Source organism: Falco naumanni, chromosome 1, assembly GCF_017639655.2.
Source record: "Falco naumanni isolate bFalNau1 chromosome 1, bFalNau1.pat, whole genome shotgun sequence".
NCBI lineage: Eukaryota > Metazoa > Chordata > Aves > Falconiformes > Falconidae > Falco > Falco naumanni.
Window position 1 is genome coordinate 92739828 of NC_054054.1, and position 25966 is coordinate 92765793.

Below are 25966 nucleotides of genomic sequence, written 5' to 3' on the forward strand. Positions count from 1 at the left end.
CGAGTAGCACGGGGTGCAGGTGTTGGAGGGCTGCCTCTGCACGCATCCCGGTGCTTAGGAAGGAGCAGCTGCAGTCTCCAGGGCTGATCCCATCACAACACTGTGAATAGTATAATTTTAGAACTCGGATAACTTTGTTGAACTGCTTCTAATCTTTTCTTTTCCGTTTCTCCTCTGTTTCCCATGCAAGGAATTGTGGAAACGTGTTCTGCTCCAGTTGCTGTAACCAGAAGGTGCCCGTTCCTAGTCAGCAGCTCTTTGAACCCAGCAGAGTCTGCAAATCGTGCTACAGCAGCTTGCACCCCAGCAGTTCCAGCCTCGATCTCGAACTGGATAAACCCATCACTGCCACGTCAAATTAAAGTTCCAGCCTCGAAGCAGCGGGGGAGCAGCCATGCCGCCTCTTCCCCGACAGACATGCAGATTCTGGGTGGGCTGAGGCTGGGAGGATGTGGGAGCGGTGCACTTTGGAGGCTGAGGCGTGGAACACTGCTTGGTGGGACAGACCTCAAGGACGTACCGCTGGATTGTGGGATTCACCTTTTCCAGCTATTCCCCCTTTCCTTTCTGTCCTATCCGTGTGTATGTGTCTATGCGCGTGCGTGTGTGTGTGTGTGTGTATATATATATATAATAATATATATGTTTGTTTGTTTGCTGGAAGATTGTGGAAGTGGGAAGGGAGCTGGTGCCAGAACCAGACTTCCCTTTTGTTTTTAACTGTCCCACTGCTGAACCGTTGCAGACAGACAATTCTGTTGCAGACAGATGATTTTGTGGAGGAGAGAAGAGGGGAATCAGTCCAGCCAGTGTGCAAAGCGTGAATACCTGTAGCATCAGTGCTAGCGCTTTCAATCACTCCTGTTACTTCCAAACAAGAAACTGCTGTTTGGGAACCTGTTGCTGCTAGAAGAAATGGGAATCTCTTTCCCAAGAGAGCACTCTCCCTCTCTGTTCTTAGAGTGGGCTTAGTTATCCTCGCTGCGTGAAGGGGGAATCAATGCCCGATTTCCACGCTCAGCGGCTCCGTACTCGCACACACCATCTCCGTGTTTTGTTGCCACCACCCCTGCCGCTGTGGCTTGGAGCGGGAACACCTGGACGGCGCTGGCTAAGGCAGGTGCGTGCTTGTTAGCGAGAGGTGAGGCGGGGATCCAACAGGCTGCCGAGCTGAGATGGGTTTTACACTGGCACCTCTCTCTGAAGTTCTGTAAAATGCAATTCATTATTTTAAACCGAGTGGGAAAGTAGAAGACCTTCACCTTCTGTCCTTGCCCCATCTGTAGGATGGTTTACTCGATGCGAAGCTACTTTTGGAGCAGTGCACTTGTCACGGTTCGTACAAACAGGCTGGCGTGCTGTTGTCCAGACTCGCACTTTAATGAGACTATCGAAACCAATGAAAGAGCAACTGTGATATGCTGGTGTTTTCACTGGGCTCGGGCCGTGAGGAGTGCACTGGTGCTTGTAACTCTCCTGGGATGTCTCTTCCTTTTCCAGTCTGTATTCAGTATACTCCACAGGAAAAACCTGCCAGAGGATTTTATAAAAGACCTGAAATACATCGTGGCTTCCCCTTCTTCCTTCTGTCCCAATCTGAGTCGCTTTTAAAGTCACCTCACTGAAGTGTGAATCTCTTGAATAGATGTTTTTAAATGAGTGTTAGGTACTCATCCCCTTTTCCTTTCGATAGAGCCTGCTTTGTGCAATTTGGCAAGGAAGAAACATAGATCCTGCTTCCCAGTGTGTTGCCTAGACAAAGTTCCAGCTTCTCTTGTGATATTCTCAAGAATCCTGCTGGAGTGTTTGAGAGTCCTAGATACAGAAGCTCAAAATCTAAGAAACGTTGGGAAAGGGGTGCTTCCCTTCCCTGGAATGTCAGAATCACATAATCCAAAGCAAGTATCACACAGAGAGAAAAAAAAAAAAACATCTCAGAATATTTGTTAGGTCCGATGGGAAAATGTCAAAGTATTTTTATTTTTTACTTTGAACTTCCCACACCCTTTGCAAGGATCGTTACACTGCTGCGGCGTAAGCTGAAGATTGACAAGACAAAAATGAATGTCCAGGAGGCTGGTTTAGCATAGTAGCCTGCATCCTTATGGGAAGGGGGTCTGGTAAGGAAGCGTCTCGGGACCTCCCCAGGTACAGGGTTTGAAACGTTTCCAAACCGTCAGGAGGGAAGAGCAAAGATAAAAAAAGATGGGTCCTCCAGTTGAGTTGTATCTAGAAGTATTTGTTCCTAAACCAGTGCAGTGAGTATCTGGAATAGAACCGTAGGCATTGCTGTTCCGTGGGGAGCAGAGACAGCTGGAGCGGGAGGAGGGTGATGTGCAGCTCCCGTCTCGGGCTCTTCGCGGAGGGGGCGAGTAGAGGTTTGACTTTAGGGGACATGGTGTAGTTCTGCACACTAACGTTGTGTGGGTTTGTGGTGCAAATAGACAGTCAAAAATAAGTCTAAGATTCTGCAGTTCCTAATGACAGGTGCCAAGAGGTTATGATACGGGTTTTTGGGGTCTGTGATGTACAGTGTGAATAAATGCTTGCAGCTCTTAGTCTTTTTTTGATCGATGAAGCACTTTTTTTATTAATATTATTTTTCTTTGTATGTAAAGGAGGAACCAGTATCTCTCCACAGCTGTATATATAACCCTTCTCTCCTAAAGAGAGTAAAGTGCTCCTATATTTTTCATTTTTGTCAAAGCGAGAAGTAAATACTTTAGAATTGTTAAATATATAAATAAAAGTGAATAAAGTTTAGACTTTTGCATGGGAGCATTTGCTAACACACTTTCTAATTTTTTATTTTTCTTCCCTGCCCTTTGTAGGCGATATATTTTGAGGTTCAGCAGAAGCACCAAGGCCTTTGAAAAAAGGAGGCTGCAGCAGGCCTCCTCTTGCTTTCTTTTCCACTGTGTGTCTTTGCAAGGAACAGCAAACTGTTGCTCCTAAGTTTAGAAGAAAAAAATATTAAGCTTGGTTTTCCTGGTGCAAGAGTCCCAGGGAGGGGGGAAAGACACAAACCACACGCACCACCAGGTCCTGCCAGTACAATCAGCACGGTTTTCTGAGGCTGGAGGGCTCTGGAAGAGTCTCCTCTTCCTCGGTACCTCGTTTCTCTTTTTCCCCTTAACTTGACCGTCATTTCAAAGCGTTGATCCAATGGCATTAGCTCAAACGTAGGAGTATCCCAGGTCGGCAGGGAATCCGCCCTGCTTCCAGTGACGTTTGGAAAAGGAAGCCCAACGTCTCCCTTCCCCTGCAGCGAGGAAGCACCAGCAACTCGCCCAGCGGCAGCACGGTGGGGAGGTCAGGGCTCCGTTCTCATTTGCACACTTTCTGCCTTATTCTCGATGCTGGATGGTGGAGCTGTGGCTCTTTGGGAACAAACCAAACTCACTCAGGTTTCGTATCTTTCAATCTTTCCCCGGAAGGTGGAAAAACTCAACTGCTGTTTGTCCCGCAAAAGTCTCTTGCACAAGGGTCCCATTATTCTCATTCTCCTAGGACGGCTTGCTCGTTTCAGGCGCCTGGCTGCATGCGCTCCTGTCACATAAGCTCGTACTCTGTCAGTTATTTCTTTTCTTACATATTTGAAGTTGAAGAGGGAGGATTTGCCCTCGGCGCTCAGAGGGACTGAATGAAGAGCTCCTTAAGCAACTCTGAGTTACTTTGGGACAGGCCTGTTCTACTCGCAAGGCGTTGTGCACAATTGCTTTATAATCTTACAGTATTTATTTAATCAAACAAAACTGCAGATTCTGCGCAGAGTTGTGGTCACAGCAGGCAGTGGTATTTATAGCTTCAGGAATAAAAAAAGCATATATCATGTTTTGCACTATTAAGAACGTGCAAAGGAACAGCAGGTTTTCCATTATACGCCAGAATTTGATTTTATGTAGCTCCTTTCCATACTTGAGTTACTTGTAAGTGCTTTTCGAGTAACTCATTACTCTGCAGCAGGGCGGCAGCCGTAGATGTTACGGGGGGCACCACGCTCCTTGGGTGTTGTGTGCTCCAGAAATGCCGAGCCAAACCCCACGGGTCTCCTCTGCCGCTGCCTGAGGGAGTTGGGGAACTTCTAAACTCCCACAGAGTGTTTAAATTTTTAAATCTCCTGTGCAGAGGGGCTTCACACAGGGGGCATCGCTGTCCTGGCAGGTCCGCGGGAGGAGTGCCCAGCTCGTGTAGAAGCTCATTTCCCGGTGATCCATCCTCCCTAGTGGAAACCTGCCCTCTCTCCTGTTACTGCTGTCAGACAGCACGGGAGCCCGAAAGGGCAGCAGGGCTCTATCGCAACACGCAGCTTCAGTGCTGTCGCGTGCGAAGGCGATTTGCAGGGCTTATTGGGAGCCTTACAAATAGCATTAGTGGCTGAGAAACCAGACAATCTCCAAGAACCTCAGGCCCCTTGTCCCCAGGTCCCCAGGCGGGGCAGGAGCCAGGCAGCGGCAGGGATCGTGCCAGCCGGGAGCAGTTGGTTGATCCCAGCGTCGTCGTACGGGTGAGGTATGGTAGTGGTCGCGTGTAGGAGGGAAACCCAAAGGCTCTTTGGTGGTGAGGGGGATGAAGGCGTTGGGAACCATTCCAGTACCTGGGAAGGGCTGTCGGTGTGGGACAGCCCACGCTGGGAGAGGCTTTGAGCTGGTGTGAGGCTGCGAAGGGCAGTGGCCACGTGTGGGAAAGCTGAGCAGAGTCGGCGCTCGTGTAACGGATGAGGGTGTGCAGTGTTTTCTGGTTAGTCTGTAACGGATCCTCCAATAGATCCTGAATTACTCGGCCAAGGTTTTGAAAACAAGAGTCCAGAGTCAGTTAAATACGTCGTTTTGCTGGGCTGTGTGGAAGGAGACGCTCAGACGGTGCTGAGCGAAGGGCAGCTCGGGTGCAGGATCTGGATCAGGTTTTCCCATAGTCCCTAGACCTGCCCTCAGCTGGATTCCATCGCTGGGAACTGGCTCCTGAGCTCCATGGCATTACCTTGCTTGGTTAAAAAGCAGCAGTTCAGGCTCGGTTTTGTTTCACGAGGTAAGGTGAGCGATGCAGCCCCTGCTCACACGGTGCTGCGCTCTGTGCTGTCGGGCACAGCTTTTGCTCCTGGTGGGATTTTCTCCAAGGGACAGGCGGGTGCCGCTTGGGGGGCAGCTCGGTACCTTGCTGGCAGAGACGTGCTGCAGGACGAGCAGGGCAGCACCGAGGCGGCAGCCCAGACCAAGCCCAGGCAGCGTGAAGTTTCTTTTTTAACAATTCAGCTCGATTTTTTGTTACAGAGGGAACCCACCAGCACTAGAGCAAGGATGCAGAAAGAGAGACGTGACCTTTTAATGCAGCCACGTCTGTACGAGTGTTGTCTGTCATACTGTCCCAACGCCACACAGACGTGCCATCTCTGGGGCGGAGGAATCATGAATTCCCATCCTTTCCTTTTACACGCATAATACAGGCATTGGAGCTCGGATTGTAGCTTTTTGGGATTTAAGATTACCATATTCTTCAGACTTTCAAATTTTTTAAATGCTGCTAAAGTTTTATCTTACTATTTAACAAATATGTTTTTTAAACCAATTTCCCATAGTTATGTTATTAAATGATTTTTACCTTGCAGTGGCAACAGGTGATGCATTTGATTGTACTTTTTTTTTTTTTTTGGTGGAATTTGTATTAAAATGACATCTGAAGTCTTGATTAATTACTTCAAGAACATTAAATGTTTTAAAACATGCAAACCTATGAGAGCAGAGAGCTGTTAGCAGCAGTATAAAGTGTTAGACCCTAGTGCTTATTTGTTTGTAACAGCATTTATTCTGCTGTAGCCTCAGAGTGAATATTTAGATCTTAATAAATTTGTCATTTTCCTACACAGTGACAATTTTACAGTCCCTTGTGTTTTCTGTATCGGTGTATCTGCAGAGCTCCCAGTTTGTGGGGCTTATTTTTAGGCAAATTTATAGCTCATGTATTAGGAAGTAGTTACCTGGTGTTCAAAAAACTCATGTGAAATACATAGGACAGGGGTGACATGGCATCAGAGATGGGCAGTGAGCACGGAAGGCGCTGCTGCTTGCCAAAGACCTGTCCCTTGGAGATGGGCGCTCGGTGAGAGCAGAGGGTCCCAGCGGTTTATCAGCAGCTCTGCAGACAGCTCTAACACTATGACTTGCGCTTTGTGTTGCATTCAGTGCGTTCGGTCAGACCCTTCTGCCCTTCCCATGTGCAGATCCGGCGACGGGCTCTGCTGCCGTCATCGTGTAGGTCAGAGTCAAGTGGTGTCTCTCCCTTTCCCGTTCTCCTGACTTCGGCAGCGCTGCAGGCTTCTGCACTTTGGCACCAAACAACTACAGGGATGTAGGAGATTTTCCAAACCCAAATAGTCTTTATTGACTTCAACGCACTTGTAACAGGCATAGAGAAATGGTGTGGCGGAGCACCCTTCGGTGCTGGGTCTGGCTAAACGGTCGTTGTGTGGTTTGGGGGAAGCTCCCCTCGGCTCAGCCCCGTGGTCCATGCGCCAGGACAGAGCAAGCCCTGGAGCCGTCCCCACGGTGCCGCTCCCCGGAGGCAGTGCTGGGGCAGTGGTTCTTCCTGGATCCACAGGCCTTGGCACTGGAGGAGCGTTGGACACCTTTGTGCTGGGCAAACAGCCCCTTCCCCTCCTCCCGTGCATCACCCTAGGTGCTGCGGCGCTTGGCAGCTACATGTGCCAACTGGCTGTTCTGTGTCTGGTTTGCTTCTGTCATTAGCAACTTCTTAACTGAAAACTTTTAGGTATCGGAGTAACACCAAGCAGGTAGACTGATGGGCTGAGGGTGAAGAGAGCAGTCACTCCTTAGGTGCTTGCTTAGGTGGAGGGTTACTGGATTTCAATCTAAAACTTAACATCAGGTGTTTCTCCCCCGCTGCTCCACTCTGGTGAGACCCCACCTACAGCACTGCATCCAGCGTAAGAAGGACGTGGACCTGCTGGAGCGAGTCCAGAGGAGGGACACGGAGATGATCGAGGGCTGGAGCACCTCTCCTGTGAGGGCAGGCTGAGAGCTGGGGTTGTTCAGCCTGGAGAAGAGAAGGCTCCAGGGAGACCTTAGAGCATCTTCCAGTACCTAAAGGGGCCGACAGGAAAGCTGGAGAGGGGCTTTTTGCAAGGATGTGTAGGGACAGGACAAGGGGAATGGCTTGAACTGAAAGAGGGCAGATTTAGATTAGATATAAGGAAGAAACTGAGGGCGGTGAGGCGCTGGCCCAGGTTGCCCAGGGCAGCTGTGGGTGCCCCATCCCTGGGGGTGCTCAGGGCCAGGCTGGACGGGGCTTGGAGCAACCTGGTCTGGTGGAAGGTGTCCCTGCCCAGGGCAGGGGGGTGGGACTAGGTGATCTTTAAGGTCCCTTCCAACCCAAACGTATGATTCTATGAATTCATGTCAGTATGAACTGCAGCATCATTAGGATGATGCACAGGGAATTAATAAGCTTTCTGGAGGTCACAGAGAATAAAAAAAAGCTTTCTTAAGAAAAATGATGGAAGTGGGGGGTTTTTTCTTTAATTTTGGTATCAACTTATACAATTTTGATGTAGTTTGAGCGATGTAATTGAAATTGCCTCCTCCCCTGAACTGTTACAGAACATCTTTGCACAGCAGCGTTGATGTTGACACCAACCATTTCTGGAGCTGCAAATAGCAATTTACTGTGTCCTGTGTTTGAAATACAGTGGATCGGGACAAAGTCCCCAACAATATGTGAGAAGGTAAAGCCCCTACTCCAGGTTAATTTAAAGTAAAAGCAAAGCACATTTGAGACAAGGTACAACATAAAAGGAAAAAATCAAAAGCACAAGCTAAACTAAGCAGTGCCCTGTGCCTACCTTGGCTAGGAAAACGGAAAATTTGGGTTACAAAGCCAACGAGTTGCCAAGATCAGCCACGGAGCTGGGGGTCCTGAGCCGAGCACAGCGGTGCCCGTGGAGGGAACTGTGCCCATGGAGGAATCCTGTGCCCTCCTCACAGCTGCAGCGGGTGTAAGAGGCTGCCCTGGAAGAAAACCCCATCCCTGGCAGGCCAGGGTGGAAGGCTGTGTGCAGCACTAGAAAGCAAGGTGAACACGGAAAAATGGTGGGGTTTTGTATTTAATCAGTTTCGAATCATTTTCAGTTTGATTTTGGTTTAAAAAGAACACCTGGTTGGCACTTGAAGAGCTGCTGCTTCAAGTCGTTATCTGGATTTGACCACTTAGCCTTTGCCCAAACCACAGTAAGAACATTTCAGCATCTTAAACTGAATCTCTGTGTCTGCGTCGGCAAATAACTCAGCACAAAAGCAGTGGGCTGCGGAATGGAGCGGGTGATGCAGCTGGGGGTTACTCCAGAAGGATTCCGTCTGGCCCTGGTGGAACATCCCCACCTGTAATTCGTGGCTGGCTGAGGATTTTTTTTTTTTTAATTTTTGTTCTGGATTGCAACCCACCTTCTGCTGGCCCTCTGAGCTGCCTCTGGTGAGTCACAGCCTGCTGCGGCCGGCAGGGCTGCCCTCGTACACCAGCGCGTGGTCCATGAGCGCTTCCTCAGCCTCGTAGCTGCTGTTCTCTAACTCGGTGGCCACAGGGCACAGCTCCTGGTTGCACCACCTGAACAGAGAACAACAACAGTTTGTCCAAGCCCTGTGACACAGACAGTGCCGGTTTCCACTTAAGCCTGCCCAGTTTGGCTCCCTCATCACTGCTAGCATGGAGATTCCCCGTGGCAGGGAAAAGCCAGGATGCTGACACAACCAGCCCAGAATGCTGTTTGTCTCCGTCGGTGATGGTGGAAAGTTTGGGTCTCACCATGGCAGAGGTCAGGTCACATGGAGGGGCAGAGCAAAGGCCGCGCTGCATTGCACAAGAAATCCCCCAGAGCGGTGAGGGCTAGAGGAGGTTTTTGCTTACCTTCGAGCAGCAGAGATGTCTGTGGAGGAAGCGTCAGGCCGAGCTGCATGTTCAATTAAAAGAGCTCCTGTGGAAGAGTGGGAGACATCAGTATTCCCGGGCTCCAGCCAAAACAGCAAGGGCTTGTAAAAAAGAGGGTGGTGGTTACTTTCCAGCAGCATGTGCCAGGCTGGGCTGCCTCAGTTTGACAGATGGTGGGGACCAAGCTTTCTTCAAAACTCCACCCTTTACCCAGAAGGTGTGAAACCAGGCCATTGCAGGACTGGTTCCTAGCCCTTTCCTGGGCTGAAATCCATCATTTCTGTCTTCCCCCCTACCTGCGTAGGTCCTTGCTAGGGTGTAGGAGAAGTCTCTGGCTGCTAGCTCCATGGTCGCTGCGCCCTTTGAGCCAGCTGCTCGTGTGAACTGCACAAGACTGCTGATGGCATCCCGCATTTGCTTGACGGCGGGTTCCAGTTTCATAGTGCTCGAAGCCAGCTCCAGTTTTTTCTGCAAAGAAAACAATCGCAGGAAAAATTACAGCATATTTACCTTCCGCAAGGAAACAGGACTGGTGAAAGCCTGAGCACATCCAGCAGCTGAAATCAAGGTGGCTGTAACTTGCACTGCCATAGGTGGGGCAGCCAGGGCACCCTGTGGCCTCAGGAAAGGGGACGGTGCCAAAAGCAAACTCCCAGCCTTGCCCTGAAGGTGAAAACCACCTGTGAGCCAGAGCCACCGCGTTGCTGTTCCTGTGCTGGCTTTCCAGATGTATGTGGGGACCAGATCCCATTCCCAGTTCTCTCTAATTACATACCTGTATAGGGTTCTAAATCTCCCATTTTTATATTTTTACTTCCACAAAGCTGTTACAGCTGTGTCCAGGCAGGAAAATTCAGATTTAAAGGAGCTTTTCTCTGCAAGTCATGTCGGTGGGAAGGGCCCCAGGACCAGAGCGGCCCGTTTCTAATGGACATCAGGCGTTTAACTGTGCCTAAAAGCACCACCTAAAAGCTCCCCCGAGTTGAGCTAAGCTGCTGCTTCCCCAGTGTCCCAACTGCCTTGTGACAGCACAAGCGATACCCTGTCGAGAGAGTCCAAAACAGTTGCCCTTTTGACACGGCATTCCCATGGCTGCCTGGATGCACCTGGCAGAGGCTAGCCTCTAATCTCTGCTTCCCCCTTACGAGGGATCGCACGAGCGCGTGCCTCCTGCATGGAGCTGCCAGGCTGGGCTGACAGCTTGGTCCCCCCTGAAGTCCCGCACGTGGAGAAGCAGCCAGCTCTCACCCACGCAGCCGTCGCCAGCCTCCAGACCCTGCACCCTGCCACAGCACTTCCAGCTGGGCTCTGCTGCAGCCAAGTAAGCCACAACCACCGGCCGGCCGCCCCAGGCGCTGCCTGTGCTGCCTGCACTGCCTGCACTGGGGGCTGGCCCTGCCTGTGTCAGTGGGCTCAGCCCAGGAGCTTCGCGTGCCCCGGTAACTGCTCCACAACCTTCAGACCTGTCTCTCTGCAGTAGAACTCAAGGATTACCTCGGACAGAATCGTGAAAAAGAACCGTTATGTATTTAAGTAGCAGAGCAGGTGGTAGGAGGTGCGTTTTGTTAATTAGTCTCATTTGCAAGCTATTTATCAAGCTAAAGCCTACAAGTATCTGCTGCGCAGAACTGATTTTTTTTAATGTTTTTGAGGCTTTCTGTGCTTAAGCAATCATGCAGTTCCTCTTGCTGGTACGTGAAAATCCAGCTTTTTGCACAGCAGGACTCTGGACCTCACAAGCTGAACCCAGTTTTGTTTTCTGCAGCACGTCTGTGCATGACACCTTCTGCCTCACCATTGCCCTGTATTTTCTGACTATTAATACAAGAAAAACACAATCCTCAATGGATGCTATTCTGTGCTCTAGGCAAAGCGGTACATAAATACTCACAGCATGTGCTGTACAAATACAAAAACACCATCATTAAAGCGGTTAGGTCTAGTGCCAAGATAAAGTCCAAAGAACCCTCCGAGCCCACAGAATGCTAATAAGATGTTTTAGAAGTAGCTCAGAGCTTGTTGCTAACATGAATCAAAGACCCCAAAGGCATAAACTTATTCCCAGCAGCTTGGGTGGAAGCCAGCAGCACACAGGGCAAGCACAGAGACGACGTATGCTTTTCTATCAGCACCCTCACACTAATGATTGAGGTACGAACAGCGACATCCTACGCTGCCTTGCTTTTTAAGGTTTAAAGACCTGGGCAGTACAGACCAGGAATATAAAATCATCATTTTAACCTTAGGGGGCAAAAAAGACATTGTATTCTCTCTGCTCTCCAATAATTTACACCTTTATTTTTGTCCCCCAGATTACACTCATTCTTTTCCTAACCAAAAGCACTGAATCTTCTGAAAGATCAAGCTGGGTTTTTCCACATCCTCCCCTGCATTTGAAAGCGAGAGGCTGGAGAGCTGCTTAAGGGAGGCTGGAGGCAGAAGCAGCTCCTTTTTTCCTCTCCTGCATGTTGATCTGCTACAGCTCCCGTAGGGTGTAACTGAGGGGAGGCACGCACACACGGCATCGCTGTGCCTGTTGTACAGTTCTTTTCTGACTGAAATCAGAGAGCAAAAGAGCTTCAGAGCTCCAATATTTCTGATTTCTTCATTTTTGACTGAGGAATTCTAAGATGCCGTGCTGTCACTAGCAGAGCAAGATTGTCAGAATGGTATTTTACTTAAAAGATTAATCATGAGTATTTAAAAATACAGCAACAGGAAGAACGTTCAAAACAGGCCTAGAAGCACAAGTCTCATGTTAATGCTTCAAGAAAATACGTAGCCTCACTTTAATAACCTACATTTATTTTCTGCTGTGTTATAATTGTGGTTATGGTTTGAAAAGGACCTGAAAAGACTATCACATGTCCTAGATTATGTCTGATTTGCAGCTAGAGTTTCAGCCCTACGCAGTCATTCTTGATGCATAAGATGGTCGATTCTGAGCTCTGCAAGATGCTCGCAGGCCTGGCGTTCAGAAACACAACTGTACTGTAACGTGACCAAATTTAATCTAAAATGAATAAAATGCAATGATCAAATAATTCCCCGGTGCTATTTTAGAGTCACTTTTCAGAGTGTAATTGAATTCTAAAGTACACCCAACACTCTGGCTCAAAATTCCAGCTAATAAATTTTTAGTATAACATGAAGTGACTGCCCCCGTGCAGTATCCACCTGAAACTCCCACCGCAGCTGGACAGTCTCTCACACTTGCCCTTTTCACCATGTGTTCTCCTGTGACTTTGCAGACTCGTTACCTCTGGACCAGGTGGTTTGTAATACACTTGCCTGTGTATCAAGAACCCTAAAACATCGGCTTCTCATAATCACATTATGCAAGGATGAGGAAGTTCTCTGTGTTTCCCTCTTTCTGGGGATAATTACATTGGGTTCCTGGTCCTAGATCACACCACCGTCAGCAGTAAGTATCCCACCATCAGCAGAGGCAAGTGGCACAGGATAAAAGCAAAAATAGGTGGCAGTGGGGCCAGGGGGGAAGTATCTGAGATACGACCTTCAGAGAACAAGGTGCTACGCTGTACTAAGTCCTAATGCTGCTTTCTCTGAAGCAGCCTGTCATTGGGCACAAATCCTGAAAACTGAGAACCTGGATGGACAAACATAAAATAAATTGTACTCATTTTGTGTGCACCAATAAAAAGAAAACCCCTTTATGAAGGGCTAAATGATTTCCTCAATAGATGTGAATGGGAAGAATGTTTCAAAATGAGCAAGACTCCCAGACACCGAAAGAATTTGGACACCTGGAGCTCAAAAAGAGGTTGTTTATCACCTGTGAGTGAAACCCTGATTCTGGTGTAGAAACACTGCACATGCCTGCCTGATGCTGAAGAGGCACTCTGCAGACATACCTCCCAGCCTGCCTTTCCAATGTCTGGCTGCTGGAGGCATAAGGGAAAAGCCTTCTGGCACGTCCAGGTTACATTTGCCAAGTATGAGCTGTTATACCCAGAATCTGTGCATCAATCCTGCTCTCCCAGCTCCAGCTGCTCTGCGTGCAAATGGAGGCAGCTTCAGTGTGACGTGAGCAGCAAATGCAACGGCACTTACTGGAATCTGGAGACCTTTAAAGTCAGTGCTCGCTTGTTCACCCTCCAGTCTCATATACAGCATGATTTGCTGGAGTGCAAGAGCAATGATGAGCTTGTTAATTAATAAATCTCAATATTACTGCTGGGCAGGTACCTGCTCTGAATCATGTTGCTGTGTTCTTTAATGCTTCTCTGATGATCCAGTTGTTAAAAAGCTGGAGGGGCCCTCTCAGCTACACTGGTGAGGTGCTCCGAGGACTGTGGTATAGCACCTCAGTGGGGTATTTGTTTAGATTAGCAAAGTGTAAGGCTGGGGAGGCCGCCTTCTTACCAAATTATTTTTAGAGCCTGCCACCAGCTCCTTTCCTTCTCCACTCCACTGCCTTCGGTGTCGGACTAAGCTGCTTTTGATCAACAGCTGGACCAGTTGACTTTTTAACTAGCAGGTGTGCTTAGTGCTGTTTATGAGCAGGTTTGGCCTTCTTGTTTGGTAGTCAAATTGTTTGAGGTATTTTTCCTTTATCAAAAGTTGTCTGAGAGGATGGCAAGGAGACACTCACCTCTGGAGGTCAGAGAGGTGCTCTGTAGAGAATGCATCTGAGTTGTGGGTTTGAAATTTAACAGAAGATGCCCACGGCAGCCACTGGTGAGAATTACTCAGGTTCTATCCAGCTGTCAATGCTGCAGGGAGCGCAGTGACCCAGACCTTTCCCTTCCCCAGGGGTCTGGATGAGAAAGTGAAGGCTATGCATGGTCAAATCCAGCACGCCAGATGCCCAGGATTCCCTCCCTGTGTCGGGGCTAAGGTAATGTGGATTGCTCTGTCTGGATTGATAATGCCATCCCTGACTGACACACCGATTATGCCTTTCAGACTAGTTCCTGTCTCCCTTTATGTGACCTATCAAACCAGCTGATGCTCGTTTACCTTCATGAAATTCTGAGCTGCTTTGATCTCTCCTTGACTGCCTGTCACCTGCGCACCTTCAAAAGAGCAGCCTGTAAGTAAAGCCAGGGGACAGCAAATCTAAAGATGCAGCAAAGGAACTTCTTTGGCTCTTTCCATCTTTTCAGTGGGAATAAAAATAGAAAGTCATAACGCAGTCGGTAACCCTAGTGAAGGTTTAATATTCAGCAGTCTTGTGGTGTTTTTCCAGTTAAGAAACAAACCCACAAAATTATTTTGGATTCAGGAAGGTGACTCTTTCACGTTAAAAATATACTTGTATCGGTACTCGTCATGAGGAACTCTGACAATGCAAAACTCTTCACTGCTGAGATGAAAGCATCTGCGTTTTTTGCAGCACACAAGGATCCCAAAATGAGCACTGCCTGCGTTCTGCTTTTGTAAGTGCTATTTAAAGAGAGAATTGTAAGACACCTTCTGAATACCTGTCTAAAGCTTTCAGTTTGCTCATATTCCCTGCTGATCTCAACTAGGAGCATAAACACCAAATGAGACTTCGCCAAAGTGGGCACATCAGGCTGACCAGTGCTTTTGATGTGGGCTTACCTGTACTGCGGAGAGGAACACAGCCATCACCTGTCCTTGACTCTTGGTGAGGGATCGCAGGACATCAAGTGACAGGATATTTGTTGTTCCCTCCCATATGGACAGTACCTGGGGGGTAGAAGAGACTGTGGAAGAACATGAAAGAGCCTTTTGGGGAGACTGCAATGAAGAAAGGGAAATGTGAGGAAACAAAGGCATGGGGCAGCGCTAAGGGATATCAAGGAAATCTCCAGAGATGTCTTACCTCACCACAAGCGGAAAGGAGCAGTGGTGATGAGAGCTAGGAGCCCCAGCTCCATTGCTGAGCTAGGAAACAACCCCAGCAACAAATCACATCCCCTCCCTGGTGATGGCTGAGCTCAGCTGGAAGGCAATTAGGAAAGAGCTGCCACACCTGGAGTGAGTCTGGGGAGGACTGCGCATGTCTTTAGCAGGCAACCATGCAACACTGTGCAGGGGACTAGGTGACACACAGGAGCTGCTGCTTCCTTACCAGAGTATCACGGACTATGACTGGCAAGCCTGTATCCTCCATGTAACCTTGTCCTCCAAAACTCTCCATTGCCTCAACAACAACAGCAGAAGCCTGCAAAATGCAGAGAGCTGACATGATCCACGTTGCACAAGGGGAAAGAGTGGAGAGAAACCTCTAACATCACACAGCAGTTCCTGCTGGGGTGGGACTGACTGGGACCCACTGATTTGCTGAGGTAGGTTGCTCATTATATGCAGGAGGAGCAGCCCAGGGAATGAAGACTGAGTAGCACTGAGAGGGGGCCTGCAGGAGCAGTCAGACTGTGGGAGAAGGTCCAGGGACAGTCTGTCTCTGCACAGTCCTCTCTAGGCAAGGATAAACCTGTGGTTTGCTTGGTACACAGGAGTACATGGCTCTAGTTCAGGAGTCTTTACCTTCTACTTGCCTATGGTGTGTAAGCTTCTGGGTACTTAAGCTAAGGGCAAACAGAAGAGGGACAGACCCCTGAAGTTAAAGCTAACGCTAAGCTATTAACACCTCCTCTTCTATTTATTCATAACTAGGGGAAAGATACTCCCCATGGCTCAGCACCCCACCTTAGTCTTGGGGCAGCCTCAGCAGCGTTCCTCTGGGGCATGTGGAGTACTTCACAGACAGCGCTGGCTCCGTCTGTTCGGATCAGACAGCTGATCTGTGGCCTTGAGAGCAAAGGGGCAAGTCTCCTACCCACAACTCCAGCTGCAATGCAGAGCAATAATTGCCACAGGTCCTGCAGCCAGAGGTCACTGCTGGTATCCCCTGCTTGCTGCCCTTCACGCTGGCCGTGTTAGCCACTTCTCTTTCCAGCCCTGTGGTTGCTAATGTGCCACACAGCCCCACTCCTGGCTAATCAAACTGGTTGTTCCATACCTGCTTCCCTGTGTACAGTTTGGCAACTGGTATCAGCAGTCTCAAGAGAAGCTGGTCTTGCTCACTCGCCATGTTGGTTTCTACAAGACCAAGCAGACGAACAATCTCCATAAACAGCAGAAATGCCCCTCGTGTCTGCACCTGCAAGCAGAGAAGTGGGGAGTTTCACTGGCAAGGATCCATGACTCAGGCTGATGCACGCCTGATCTGCTGAGGTGCCACAAGAATATCTCGAAGGGATATGCAATAGTGGGATGTCAGTAAAATGCCACCTCTGCCCGTACGGACCCACAGCTTCATAGAAAAAGACCACAGACCAGCCACAGCACACAGCATGAACTATGGGCACTGCAATCTAGCATAAGGAAAGGGGCAATACTATTTCATCAGCCCTACTCGGAGCCTTATCAAAGCTCCCATCAGGCACTCAGGTCACAAATCCACATCCTTCCCAAGGGTAAGGAATGTGAGACCGCACATCTGGTCAGCCTCCAAGCACCAGGATCTGCAAGGTCTTTGACAGATTTCTTGCTAAGCAACTTCCCTGGCAAGTTGTGATTTGGGAAGCATCAGGATGTGGAGCTCTGTAGCCCCTGTGCATAATGATGCGCTGTGGGACTACATAGCATCTGGCCTTTCTTTCAGAGGTGGAGTTCTGGCCACAGGCTAAGAGATGCTGGAGCTTTATGTTTTACAGATGTTGACCACTTTCCCTCTCCCCCACTTTGCAGGAGGATTTTTAAATACTGTTTTTAAAATTTGCACGAACCTACTGCAGACCAAGGGCAAGCATTGGTGTTACACCACCTAAGAAAAGAAGCAGTGCCTGGACAGATGAAAGGAGAACTGTGTGCCTTCTTTGTGCAGTTTTAGTAGGGATGGGAAGCCACCTGTGTCCTGTGGATTTAATGAGCTGCTACAGCTTGCAGTGGTGGCAAAGCTGTGAGACATTCTGCAGCGAGCGAATGCCCACACACAAAATTCCTCCCAGAGCCAGAGTGCCAATTCATGCTGCTCTCTCTTCCTATTGCCTTAAATGACATTCACACCTAGAGGCTGTACTCAACTCGGTGTCTTATGGTGATGAGCACTGTGCAGGTACACAGTGAAGACAAACTTCTCAGAAACTGAAGTACATGGTGACTACTCAGGAATTCTTCAAGCCTGCTGGGAACAGCTCATCTGGTGTATGAGCTACCAGGAAAGCTGGATGAGTCTGTATCAGTCCTGGACAAGAGTCTGTTAACTGCAGTTTAGGAGACCATGGTGTCATACTCAGACTCTGCTAATGACCAACTTGCCGAGGTCATGGCAAATCATAGTAGGTGCATGCATGAACTTTGGCACTCCTCTCAGGATAGCTCCCCAGTAATTGTTGTTTAGGACAACCTAAAGTCCAGCAGAGAAGCTAGGTCTATCATCAGATCAAATCCCACTAGAATATGGCAATTTCCCTGCTGCGTACATCTCACTGTAGCAGAAACAGCCTTTACATCTGACAGCTGCACACAGAAACAAGCTGGCTGTGCTCATTAGCAGCTGAGGATCTCTGCCCTCTTTCCTTGCCCACAGGCTCAGCTCAGCTCCCGAAAGCCTCACCTCCATCCGAGCTATCGTCTGCATGTGTAGGGGATGGTCCTTGAGGCACTTCCCAAAGGCAACCCGTCTGCGTGCATACTCCCTGCTCAGACTGATCATCCTAGAGAGAATACAGCCAGGGAAAGCAGTTAGACCAGCAACCTTCCACTTCTGAGCTTTTCCTTCGAGCCACCCGCATTGGAAGAACCCTGCCTAGCTGTACCACGCCAGCCTCGGTCACCCACCCACAGGCCAACCTCCTCCAGCACTGCTGGCTTCCAGACCTGTGCCTGCAAAGGCATCAGATGTCAATCGGCTGCAATGCTGAGCATTGCAAAGTCCCCTTGTCCTGACAAGCTGCTTGTTCAGCTCTGGGCAGGGGGGTCCATGCTGCCTTTACCTTCTCATGGAAGCTACTGCACAAATGACATTGTGGATCCGAGTTATGTTCAGCATGTTGGAGATGGAGGCCACTCCGCGACCCTCTGCAGAGATCTGAAAGCATCAAGGAACAAAGGCTGATGTGAGCCTTTCACACAGCCTTGGAAGTGGACACATATCAAAGTGAAAACTGTGTCAACAGATACATAGATATAGGCTGTCCACCCTGCCTCTGTCCTCAGGCACCACAGAGATCTGCTTGCTTTAACATATGGCTGTCTCGTTTCAGCCAGGCCTGTGGCGTGACCAGGGAGGTGGCTTTGGAGACCGTGTCAGTACAATCAGCTCTGGCCCTTGCTGCTTGTTCCTACCTGCATGCTACATCAAACTGTCCCTCAGCTGTGTCAATGCAACTGGATTAGGGAAATGACCAGCCTAAAATGACTTTTTAATTTTTTCTTCCCTCTCAACTTTTCCTGAGCTCTTCTCAGCTCTGTTCCACACACAGCCCTGTTGGTGAAGCGTTCTGCAAAGTGAACAGCCAGCCACAGAGGTAGAAGAGAGGAACTTTTTCAGTTGGTATCACTGCCAAAACCCCCAGGAGTGGTCTGCCATGCCAAGCCAGCCCAGTCCCAACAGGAAGGTGAAACCTTACGTACTAGCTCTGCTTTAGCTCCATCTAGCCATAGCTCTGCTGTTGCCATCTGCCGTGTGCCCAACTTGTCTTTCAGCCTTTGCACTTGGATGCTGTTTAGCTTCCCCTCCTCATCTCGAACCTTCAGGAAGAACAGGGACAGGCCACTGGAACCCTGAGGCCACTGAAAGGCATGCAAAGAGGATTTCATTACAATGAAACAAGGAAGAAAAAGAATGCCCCTGCTCCTTCACCTGGTTCCGCTATCAAACAGCACTGGTTTACCTTTCCTTCAGCATCCACTACCCTGGCCAGGGTTAATGTCACATCCGAATCGGCAGCCGATGTAAACCATTTAAAGCCATAGAGACGGTATGTACCGTCAGGCTGCTTTCTGGCCACTGTCTCTGTGCCATTAGCTGAAAGAAAGAAAGAAGATCATCTTGTCTTTACAGGAACTTCTGTATTAATCAATGCTGAATTTCGGGTTAAGCGGCAGCTCTTTGAAGTCACCTCTTGCTATCAAGATGGAGTATGGGTTAGCTGCTAATCTCTTTCATTGACCCTGGATAAGAAATGCAGCCAGAGTTAAGCACTAGAAAGGAAATATGCTTTTTTAACTGTGAGCCTTTCCAGCAGTTGCTCCAGAATTACACCTGGTACTGGCAGTGCTTTGTAAGCAGAATGCACCACGGTGTATAACCAAATGCCTCCATTTCTTTAGGAGCTACCACAGCCAAGAAAAACAAAGGGTGCTACGGAACTGGGAGTCCTGCAATGATGCACATCTTTCACTCCACGGCTGACCCTTTCACTTCTTCCACCAGGAAACCAGCTGCAGCTTCATCAGATGCAGGTGACTCCCCTTCCACATTTCTGTCTCCTCAGCAGAGTTCTGAGGTTTCCTGGCCCATCATGCTATTAGTAACATTGGCCAAGGAATAAAAGTCGAAGGCCAAGAATGCTTACTCAGTCCCAGCTGGGATGGGTCTAACTGTCTTGCTCGAGGTTTAGATTATAGAGCTAGACATCAATGTGGCAGTGTGTTATCTGTGCGAGGAACACACGCTGCAGCTGCCTGTGTGTACTGCATGCATCAGTGGACAGAAGTTGGGCCTTTTGTTGGTTAAGCAGAGCTATGCAGAGGATTTGGATGACTCCTGCTGAAGTTTCCTAAACCAGCTACCTGGTTTTGTAAGTTCCCCATACCACTCATTTTCTCAGCTCTCGCTAACACATCTAACTGCTGCTGCAGTTGCTTCCCACCTCAGAACACGTACCAACATCAGAGCCTCCCCTGCGCTCAGTCATCCACTGGCCAGAGGTCCAGAACTTCTTGGGGTCACGGGATGTCAGGTGGTCAAAAGCACTTTTCAGAGATACAGGAAAACCTAGCGACTGTTTTGGGGGAGGGGGAAAAAAACGAAGATGATCATAACACAGTAGATGAAATCAAGACAGTTGCCTTAACTCACACTGGTGTGTCCTAGGCTCTGAACAGACAGTCTGCAAGCAGGGGAGCGGGGCACCGAGTGTCCTGCACTGCCAAGCATCTGCATGTACTGCTGAGAGTCTGTGAAACTGTCTGGCTCCTGTACGGCTGCTGGAGCACTGTGCAGACAGAAGGTGCGGACTTGTGTTGCAAAGAAGAGTGCTGAGCATCCCCTACCCGCCTCGGATTTCTGCACTGCCAGACATCTGGACAGAGAGCTTTCAAAACAGCACGTGTGCCAGGGTATCTGCATATGTTCATATACGCTGGATGTCACCAGCACCCAAAGTGCTGCAGGAAAAAGGTAACAACCTTGTGCTTTTTTTTCTTTTTATTGAATTTAAATGCCCAGAGCTAGCTTCTTAAGAGCTAGCTTTTCTCTGCATCCTGCATAGCCACTGACAGAGGTACAAAGGGTGTCACTAGGATGCAGAGCCAAACCTTCAGACTGGAAAAGTCTTGCTTGCTTGGTTAATTTACATCAGGTATGGATCTGACCCAATACATGTAACTCCATTCCACACATGAAACATGAAAACAAACCATCCTGTAGTAAAAACATATGGGATGCCTTTCCAACTACCTGCAGTGCCACAGGTTTAATGTGCAGCAAAGGCCTTGTTGTCCACAGTGTTGTAAATAAACATAAAAGCTAGCCTGGACACAAAGGCTTTGTAACTATAAAGGAGAAAGGCAGTGGGTGACAGAGCTGAGTCACAGAGCAAGGGCGGGCCATGCCCAGAGCCAGATGGCAGATCAGCTCTCCTCCATCCTGGGCCAGTGCTCCAGTCTCTAACCAGCCCTGCCAGGCCATGGGCTGTGCGCTCAGAGACCAGCTAAGCTCATACCTCAATGACTTTGGCTGCCCCATCAGTCATGGCCAGTGGACAGCTGAAACCTCCAGAGAAGCTTGAAAACAAGTACAGTTTGACAGCCTGATGCAAACGACTGGGAAGGAAAAAGAGTGAAAACAGACAGGTTATGCAGCAGTTAACAACAGGAGGATAAAACATCTTGAGTAGGGAGAGGAACAAAATACAGCCAAAACAGGTGAGAATCAGACCGCTTATTTCTGAGAGGGCAAAAACTGTTTCAGCCAGGAAGAGAGAAGAGGAGCAGCAGTTTCTCCATCCCAGAGGGACTGCCAGGGCAAGGCTAGATGAAAGGCATTGCTTGCCAGCTGGTGCACATTAAGAGCAGGTTTTTTAAAAAAAGAAATGTGAGTCTATCTCCAGAGGCTGGAATACAATGAAACCACAAGTAAATCCCAGATCTTTAGCTGTGTTACCACTAATGCTTGTAAAGCTGGAGCAGCGCAGGGAACTCCCAGGTCCCAGAATTAGGAAGGTGACATCAAAGAATATTATGATCAACTGTAGGCCATTAGTTACAGCTTATCATTGCTGCTGTGGAACATTGCAGTGGACAGACACTGCTGTTCAGTACAGCGGTAGGTGTGCTTTTGTCCGTGCATCATCTGTTACCCATTATACAACAAGAAGTTCAGTCCTACAAGATGCTGAATATAGCTTGCTAAGAACAACCAGGAAAGCACCAAGTCATTCCCAGGCTCCCCCAGTTACCTCCAGCTGGAGTATCTTCTCTCATAGGCCTCAGCAATCAGCCCCTCTTCTGCCGCAATCTCTTTCATCCTCCTCCAGGCTGAGCAGGTGACAATTTGATCCACACGCTGCCCCCAGGCATCATACTGCCGAAACACTGGGGGGTTCAACTCGCATTCCCATCCTAGAGGTTTGATCTTGGTTAGCAGACGGTTTCCAAACCTCTCCAGGTCCTGATTCACCTCCTCCAGTACCTGTGAGGCAACAACAAGAGCCCTTCAGCATGTCCCTGGAAGGCAAGAAGCCTCAGCCAGTCCTAACTGGAAAGGCAGAGGATTAACCATATTGTCCTGCGGCGCTAGTGGTCTCTTGCCACTTGGCCCTTCCATGCGTTCAGTAATGCAGCACGACAGCTTGTCTCTTAGCCTCTGCTGGCACAGCTGTGCTCAGCTGTCACTTTTTTTTTTTTTGCCCCAAAATAATTTTTTCAAGTTACTTTTGGCAGCATCTCTGGATTTTAAAAAAGACAGAAGAGCTTTTGTATCAGCACTGAGAATGCCACAGATGTACATGAGCAGGGGGGTTGGACGAGACGATCTCCAGAGGTCCTTCCAACCTCAGCCACTCTGTGATTTACTGTTGGAGAAGAATGCCAGGGGAACAGCTGCCAAAAATGGAAAGCTTCCACTAGGCTCAGCAGTTACTTAACTATCAGATTAGAAAAGGAGGGACAGAGCAGTCACTTGAGCTTCAGCCTGGCACGCAGGGTGTCTAGATTAAAATTTCTACCATGCATCCAGCCTCCTGAATGGCCCTGAATAAGGATTCATGTGCCCGTGTTTCAGCCAGGCTTGGCTGACTTGGACAGAGTATTCTGTCCGTAGTTAGTGGAGCGAAACTGGCACCCGCAGAGGAGTGATTCACTCCAACCCTCTCAGATACCTATTTCAAGGTGACAGGAATTGCCTTCTGCAAGTGCTGTTCGCTGTCTGTGGCCAAAGCCTGGTGAACTTGCCTAGGCTTAAATAACCTGACTTATGAATGATTAAATTAGGCAGACCCCAACCTCTAGCACTGCTGGATGCTCATCAGCTTCAATACATACAAGACTATACTGGGGGTCAAAGAAGCACCTGGTCTAGATTTGCTTTCATCAGGGAAGTATTTTTTTGCTGTTCTCTACCCCTCAAGAGATGCTCATTTCCTTCTCAATATAACAATCGTGGAGGTGAACCCTGTAGTTGCTCTACCCAAAACGGTGCAATTACAGAACATTAATTTGCTGTTGATGAAATACAAACACTGCTTCTTCCTCTCCCTGCCTCCCGCTGTATTGACTTTTCATTCAACTACATCCCGTATGATTGATTCTTTCATCACTCTGCCATTCAGTGTGTGTAATGAGGATCCAGCACACACTGCCCATTTCCTACTCTGGAAGTCTCCATCCTCAGACCAGCCAGTTTTCCTTCAGGTGGATGGTGAAACAGAGTTAAAAATCACAAAACAAGCCAAAACCATGCACGAGAACCCTGTCAACCAGTACAGCTTGTGCCGTACTCCTGTTTGCTCTCGGTGGAGCTCAGCTGGGATGGGTGTATGCCTCCAATGCTTATCATATCTTGATAACAATTTGGAGGTTGTTTTAGAGGCATAACCTAAGATCCAGGGTTCATGGACTTTGCTGATCCCTGAAGCACAAGAAACTTTGAACTGTTTACCAGGTGTTTTTTGTAGGCAGAAGAATATGAGTCTACCAAATGGGTCTCTGCAGTGAACTCAGACTGCAACAATCACTTCACCTCAACCACATTCTCTAAAAAAACCCCAAACAACCCAACTGCCTAGCTGTGAGCTCATGCCCTGACCACACTTAACCTTAAAAAAATCACCATGTTGCCCAAGTGAATGTGTTTATTTTCAAGGTAAAAGAACAAAATCTGAGCTCCTATGAAGAACAAAATCTGAGCTCCTATGTTTGTGACCGCTGAACATAACACACAACAGCCTGGGCGCTCCAAAAAACGTACACCAGGATACAGAGAGGGCATCTGTAAACCGTTAGGGTCAGGGCTGAAGCTGCTACCCAGCAGCATCTGCTGGGTGGTCTCATTCACCCTAATTCATCCTTTGATGTCCCAGGGCACATTAACTGTGCAAACATGATCCTTTATATTAAAGGACATATTTTTAGGGAGATAAAAACCCAATCAACAGATGCCTCTTCACAATGATGCCCGGAAAAAGCTGGTGCTTTCTTCTGTGTTCTCCAGAAATCACTTCCAGCAAAGAAAGAAATCTTTTGCTTCATTCCAGGAAAATTTCTGTGTTCACCACTGAACACAGATGAATAGTACAACAGGAATCACCCTCCAGCGTGATGCCTGCTTCAGTGGGACACACAAAGCTTCATCTGTTGCTGCTCTCCTGGAGAGGAAGGTGTTCAGCTAGCTCTTAGGCTGCGAACAAGTGGGTGCTGCATCAAGCAGACAGCACAGACCGGGCTCTGCCTTTCAGCAGTGAGGCAACACTGCCCCGCTGGGACCAAGCACAGAAATGTACGGGAGATGCTGCTGATTCTACGCTAGATTTTGCAGCCACTTTTGTCTTTTGGGGGAAGGAGTGGAAAGCAACTCTCAGCCTTGGTGAAATACAGCACTGTTCCTTTTTATTCTTTGGGAGACCTGAATCATGCTTCTTTCAAAGGTGAAGATTAGGAGCAAGATCTTCATGGTTGCCCAAAGACATCCCCCTTTCCCTGTTTTCTTTTTTGGCAAGAAGGCCACAGCGGTCCTTAGGGAGGCCTCATTCCTGTCTTTTGTGATGGCTGTGACAAAAGCAAACTCCCAACACTGTCACCAAACTCTTACTATCCTGTGTCTGTAAGGCCTCACAGACCTGAAGAGCAAGCAGAGGGAGGAAGGGTGTCACTGAAAGCCAGGTTCTGCCTCTCCGGTAGCTTTACAGGTCATTATATTGCTTCTGCTGGAATAAATCACAGAGAGGTCACACTCTGCTGCATGAGACCTGGTCTGTGAGAAGTGGAAAAGAGCTGTGGTCCTTGGGGTGACAGCAGAGGACAGCCAGTGAGATGAGCTGTCTCTTTCCAGCGGTTCCTGTAGCACTGGACCTCACAGAACAAGAGTCCCACAGCTCAGGGTCTTACCCCACCTCTCTGCACCCATGCAAACTTGTAGAGAGCCTTCCCTGCCTGAAAAGCAACCCAGAAAAGTCAACGACCTGTGCTGAGAACAAGCAAACCCTCACGGGCCTTTGCATCCTCTTCAGCGCTCAGCTGAGAACAGCCCCATACCTTCCTTCGGAAAGGAATTTCCTTAAAAGCCCCTCTCTTGAAGAGAGAAGTGGAAGCGCACCACAGAGTTTGGAAGCACCTTACTTTTTTTCCTTTCTCTGAAATTTCTTTCTCTGGATGACCAGACAACAAATGCCTGCACTGACAATCCCAAAACAACACTCCTGTTGCAAGACCCAAACTGGTCACAGGACTCCACTAAGCCACTTTCTGTTTATGCCCTGGCAGTATTTTTCACCCCTGCATTGATTCAAAGATAAACAGCGTCAAAAAGTGCTGATAAAAACCTCCCAGTTAAACACTCCAACCCCACAAAAGGGCTCAGAAAAGTTCAGTTCACAGTGTTAAACAGCACCCTAGCCAGAATTGTACTGTGTACACACAGAAACACAAACATGCATGTCAGACCTTGGGAGGAAGGTGTGTTTTCAAGTAACTCCGAAGCAAAGCGTCTTCCAAATACTGGTTCCCAGTCTCAGGCTGCTCTTGGAAGAGGGTCTCCATTTCCCTTTTTGCAAGGGGCATTTCCAGATCTTCTAAGACTTGTTTCTCTTGAGCATCCACCTGTTGCCCCTGCCCCACGGTTGTGTTGATTCCTTTACAACTCGGCAGTTGGCACTTCTCCCAGACACCAGGCAGAAAGCGAGGCGGCTGCCACAGCTTGCAGGCAGCACTGGATGTCCACCAAGGCAGGCGACAGGTAAACATGATCCTGCAAAGCCCTTGAGCATGTCACGCCAACGGTGCTCACCTCCAGGCCCTTGCTCAACTGATGGCTGCACCAATCCTGCTCTGTTTTAATGTTGTGAAGTTATTCTCAAAAATCAGTTATGTCTTCTCTCCTCCCTCAGGGAGGAGCTTTCCAGCAGCTGTTGTCAACTGAAGTAGGGAAAAGGTCTTTGGAAAGAGATTGGAAAATGGCCTGGAAAAACACAAGTACTCAGAGAGCGCTGTGTCCTCCCCGGCCAGCTGGGCAAACTATTACAACCAACCGGACTGGGGAAACCAGGGGGGTGCTTCATTACAACCATTTCCAGAGCTGGGGAAACCAGGGGGGTGCTCCCACCCACACCCTATCCCTTGGGATGATAACAGGGCAGAGATGAGAAGGAAAAAACAA

At 48.8% G+C, this 25966-nt stretch overlaps 2 protein-coding genes and 1 long non-coding RNA gene across 19 annotated transcripts in view; 2 read left to right on the top strand and 1 right to left on the bottom strand.

The window, feature by feature from the left end:
* The window catches only part of MTMR3 (myotubularin related protein 3), an 85930-nt gene extending 80072 nt beyond the window's left edge, over positions 1–5858 (top strand). For 11 of the 12 annotated variants that reach the window (XM_040606914.1, XM_040606881.1, XM_040606923.1 and 8 more), the window contains one exon: positions 191–2778. In XM_040606914.1, the coding sequence (XP_040462848.1) occupies positions 191–362 (172 nt within the window). In that variant the 3' untranslated portion in view covers positions 363–2778. Of the gene's footprint in view, positions 1–190 lie in introns of all 12 variants that reach the window. The other variant, XM_040606837.1, reaches the window with a different exon arrangement.
* Positions 1928–25869, bottom strand: LOC121093952 (acyl-CoA dehydrogenase family member 11-like). 5 transcript variants are annotated; one of them, XM_040606975.1, is made up of 15 exons: positions 25255–25869; positions 21555–21787; positions 20820–20919; positions 19760–19877; positions 18765–18898; positions 18505–18663; positions 17865–17959; positions 17486–17585; positions 15887–16027; positions 14996–15088; positions 14503–14610; positions 9231–9402; positions 8914–8980; positions 8454–8613; positions 1928–6800 (listed from the first exon to the last, which is right to left on the bottom strand). In XM_040606975.1, the coding sequence occupies exons 1-14, from the start codon at positions 25552–25554 to the stop codon at positions 8487–8489; spliced, it is 1947 nt and encodes a 648-aa protein (XP_040462909.1). In that variant the 5' UTR covers positions 25555–25869; the 3' UTR covers positions 1928–6800; positions 8454–8486. The 5 variants fall into 5 exon arrangements, with proteins under 5 accessions (XP_040462909.1, XP_040462916.1, XP_040462900.1 ...); XM_040606982.1 differs by lacking the exon at positions 1928–6800 and adding an exon at positions 7485–8040; XM_040606966.1 differs by lacking the exon at positions 1928–6800 and adding an exon at positions 7485–8073.
* LOC121093993 lies at positions 9409–25248 on the top strand. 2 transcript variants are annotated; one of them, XR_005829701.1, is made up of 4 exons: positions 9409–13990; positions 19204–19335; positions 19970–20275; positions 22926–25248. It is a non-coding gene; the product is annotated as an uncharacterized LOC121093993 (long non-coding RNA). The 2 variants fall into 2 exon arrangements; XR_005829703.1 differs by having other exon boundaries at positions 23850–25248.
* Positions 25870–25966: the final 97 nt, after the last annotated feature.

Coding starts and splice junctions, on each gene's coding strand:
- LOC121093952 (XM_040606975.1), bottom strand. CDS start 25,554: ATGTTTACCTGTCGCCTGCCTTGGTGGACATCCAGTGCTGCCTGCAAG. Junction 16,028..17,485: donor AGACGATAGCTCGGATGGAG/GTGAGGCTTTCG, acceptor CTCTGCTTGCAG/GTGCAGACACGAGGGGCATT. Junction 9,403..14,502: donor TGTTCCTCTCCGCAGTACAG/GTAAGCCCACAT, acceptor TTTTCTTTGCAG/AAAAAACTGGAGCTGGCTTC.